Source organism: Electrophorus electricus, chromosome 9 (assembly GCF_013358815.1).
Source record: "Electrophorus electricus isolate fEleEle1 chromosome 9, fEleEle1.pri, whole genome shotgun sequence".
NCBI classification, from domain to species: Eukaryota; Metazoa; Chordata; class Actinopteri; order Gymnotiformes; family Gymnotidae; genus Electrophorus; species Electrophorus electricus.
This window is the reverse complement of record NC_049543.1, coordinates 13,380,490-13,384,415: the sequence shown is the minus strand read 5'-3', so window position 1 is coordinate 13,384,415 and position 3,926 is coordinate 13,380,490. Positions and strand designations below refer to the sequence as shown.

Below are 3,926 nucleotides of genomic sequence, written 5' to 3'. Positions count from 1 at the left end.
GTAGACCGTTCATGAAGCTATTGCGGAGGTGGGCTTCCCATGCTGAGCCCTCAGCCGGTCCCGCTGCCATCCTTTTTATCTTTCTATTCCACAGTGGGTAGTGTGGACTTCTATGAGTCTGCCACGGTATTCTGCCACATTCTCCTCCGGCCCTTGTCTGCAGCCAGCTATGATGGCAGTGCTAACTCATATTGGGAATGCCATGGTTGCATGGCCATGGCTGACTATCGAGAGCCGCCACGTGCATGGCTGCAATGGCGTCGTCGTAAGGGCCGGGTCGTTCTGGGTAGGCTGGGGGAAAGACTTTGGAATAGGCTTGCACCATCGTCGCCAGAGTGTCTTGCTTTGGCCTCGGCATGAGTTGCCTTGGCTCTTGGCTTGGTCCCGGTGCTGCAGCTCCTATCACAGGCCCTCGTTCCTCTTCGGCCAGTGGTTGAACTGGTGGGGCAGGCACTGCAGTGCCGCTGCTACCGGTGGAGCGCGGGGCATTGGTGGGCAGGAGTCAGTATCGGGGTCAACCTTGGAAACCTGAACAGGCTGAAGCATCTGAAGCATGCAGTTAACATCCCCCTCCCTCTTCTTCCTTTCTCTCTCTTCTGCCTCCCCCATCCAACTCTCCCATGCTCCCCAATCAATGGTAATCAGTCCCTTTCTTTCCGCCTCCCTCAGATTATACTGTATACATCGGAGTTTATTTATCCCCATACAACCTTCCGGTGGAAACCCGCATTTACTCTATAATGTTATTTGAGCTGTTACGTCTGGCCTATATTTATTCTCCATGTCTGTACATAACTGCCACTTCCATTTTTGAGGCTGACACCCTGACGGTGCAGCTGTTTCAGCTTTTTGTTTTTTACTTTAACTGTTACCCATTACTGCATTAATAATAAAATCAAATCAAAGAAATCAATAAAATGCGTTATTAACCCGTTAGTGTTACAGAATAATACTCTCTCACTTTTTTTTTTCTCTCTGCACAATCAGAGGCATCAAACAATCAGTTTCATACCAATATTGGAAAGTTATTTACTACTTACTCTACGTCAGTTGGCTTTTGTCATCCGTACAACGTTGACACTGTCGTCCTCCATACTAAAAACAAACTTTCCCGAGTGGCCCTGATCCGAGGCTCGTTGCAGTCGACTCTTTACCACTCTCTTCTGTCAACGGGAGGGGACTCCGGTGTTTCCTTACAGTTTATCTTTTGGAGTCTACACTTTTTTGCCCCAGTGTCGTCACACTGCACCGGGTCCCAGACCCTTGAGGTCCCAGACCTCCCTACAACAGCCACCGGCAGTCCAGATCCCGCCTCTGGAACTCCTTTCTCCCTTTCTCACATATTTCCTACTTCCTCTTATAAGCAAGCATTAAGCATTTTTCCCTCACAGCCATATATGATTTTTAATTAAAACTATGTATTTATGATAAACATTTTGCACCTTAAAGGCCCATCTGGGGCCATGCACAGTCAAATCACTTTTAACTGATACCAGTACCAGTACCAGTGACACCTGGCACCACACACCATGCATCACCCCACTACCACATTATTGTGACTGATGTTTGAAAATGTTCCACCACCCACAATAAGGTGACCAGCAGCATTGATCATGTGGTCAGAAACAGTGATGACACACTGTGCACAGTGTTTGATGGGCTATAGTCTTTACATCTCTAAGAGAACTCTAGGCTTACAGCAGTGAGGAAGTGGAAGTTTGAGCATAATTAAATTGTTCTGCTGTCATCCATTTCATCCCCAGTTATAATCATCCAGTTATTAAATTTTCTATTTTCTCATTTCTACATGCATTGATGTACATGTCTCACACAATGCAAAAGATGTTTTATTGATACAAAGTCACAGTTTTAAAAATTAAAGGGTCACATAGTAAGACACCAGCATTAAAAGGCAAACAAGCATGACATTTCAGTGTTTGAATTTTAAAATGTAGTATTCTGTTTATTTGTTTGTCATTAATTATAATTCCGGGCCAATATGCACATGGCCTCATCAACCCCTGGGGGACTTTTATTTTATATTATTTTCTTATGAATTCCTTATTTGTGCAGTTACACCTTTGAGATGTGTTGCTCAACAACTGTCACATATTTAAACCATCCCCCATTAACATTACAAAAGGCTTGGCATAATCAATGTTAATTTTTTCTTAGGTCTTGAACAATTTTTTAACAATGTTTATGTTTGTGCAAAGCTCACCAAGCCCCTCCAAAGACAACAGAAAGAATCAGATTGTTCACAGCAAGTTTGCTTACTATTTTTCATTAACAGTGGCTTTTGCCTCAGTGTAAGTGACACCCTTGTAGGTTCCACTGATGGGAAACTCCAGAACATTGTTGTTAAAGCAGGTAATTTGGGCAGTGCCAGTGTAGGGGAGATCTACGGTGACACGGCCAATTGTGACGTCTACATTTACTGTTTTCCCAGGAGGAACTTTGACAGGGAAAGACAACTGCTCAGTTTTCTCTTCAGAGTTCTCTAAACCACATGTGCTTTCAGTACCCACAGTAAAACCAAACCCAGTTTTTGTTTCAGCAACCTCAGGAATGCCTGCCTGCACTTCAAAGCTGAAGTTGAATTCAATTTTGTTGGTCACAGACCAGGATGACGTTTTGATTATTTTTTTGGAAGATTCTATTTTGTATTCTTGCATCTCACTAGAATTGTTGTGGTAAGTCATGGATTTGATTTCCTCAACAGCCACCTTGGGTATCACACTATGAAGTGTGGGATAATTCACGTTCTTTAACACAGTAGACTTGATGGTGTTTATAAATTTGAAACCCAACCTATCAATGTCTGAACCTGCTCCTCCTAAGACTCCCATGCAGATTCCAGAACCAATCTCAATTGGATATTCTGTTTTCAGCTGCCAGTCTGTCATATGTGCAAAAAACTCTCTAGAGCGATTGGTCTTGAACTTGATGGCACCCAGACGTGTTCCAGCTCCATTTCCCCACAGTGAGAGAGAAGTGAAGTGCTCTCCATCTTCAAATGTAAATTCTTTAAAGTCCCCGGCAAGTTGTCCAAATTCCCCGCACTGGCCATCAGTAAGCCACACCTTTATGCCCTTGATCTGCCAGCCTCCTGCCCACACCCATATCTTTCGCAGAGTTGCTCCATTGCCAATACCATCAAAATGAAATTCGCTACCACCATGCCCACCAATCATCAGCACTGGCGCCAGGTATGACATGGTCTTGCTCTTAATCTGAATCTTAAAAAGACAAGACAATTACTGGATAATAGGTCCTTTGGCCTCAAAACACATTATCTATGAACATATGGTAGGTATATATATCTAAGGTATGGTAGGTTTTATGCTGATAGCATGATTAATCCATCTCACGATAATCACTGGTTTATGTATAAAGTTACTACTATAAATCTTAAATTGCATGCACCATTCCACCAAGTACAGTAATCATACTTACAGAAAGATTCCTTCCCAATTCGTGTATTGTGTCAGCTGCAAGTTGGGTGCTCTCTTAAATAGAGCAGATAAAGTGGGTGGAGTCTGATGTACACTGGGATGCCTGAAGAAATGGGCTTGGTGAGTGAGAAGTCTTCAGGTATATCTGACTTTCATTACACAATGAATACTGGGAACGTCAGGTATTAAACATTATAAATGGTCACAAACCTTGAATTCCATGAATCAAGGGTTATAGTAGTGTTTTGGCAAGAGTGAGTGAAAGTCTTCAACACAGACTCTGGCTAATTTGTTGTGGAAATATGAAGAATATGTATGTATATATATATATATATATATATATATATATATATATATATATATATATATATATATATATATATATATATATATATATATATATATATATATATATATATATATATTTATGTGTGTGTGTGTGTGTGTGTGTGTGTGTGTGTGTGTGTATAA

General features: G+C 41.8%; 1 protein-coding gene across 1 annotated transcript; it reads right to left on the bottom strand.

The window, feature by feature from the left end:
• Positions 1-2,134: 2,134 nt before the first annotated feature.
• LOC118242021 (aerolysin-like protein) lies at positions 2,135-3,549 on the bottom strand. The gene is made up of 2 exons (XM_035530158.1): positions 3,457-3,549; positions 2,135-3,239 (listed from the first exon to the last, which is right to left on the bottom strand). Exon 2 carries the CDS (start codon positions 3,216-3,218, stop codon positions 2,277-2,279), a length of 942 nt encoding a protein of 313 aa, XP_035386051.1. The 5' UTR covers positions 3,219-3,239; positions 3,457-3,549; the 3' UTR covers positions 2,135-2,276.
• Between the last annotated feature and the right edge of the window lie 377 nt (positions 3,550-3,926).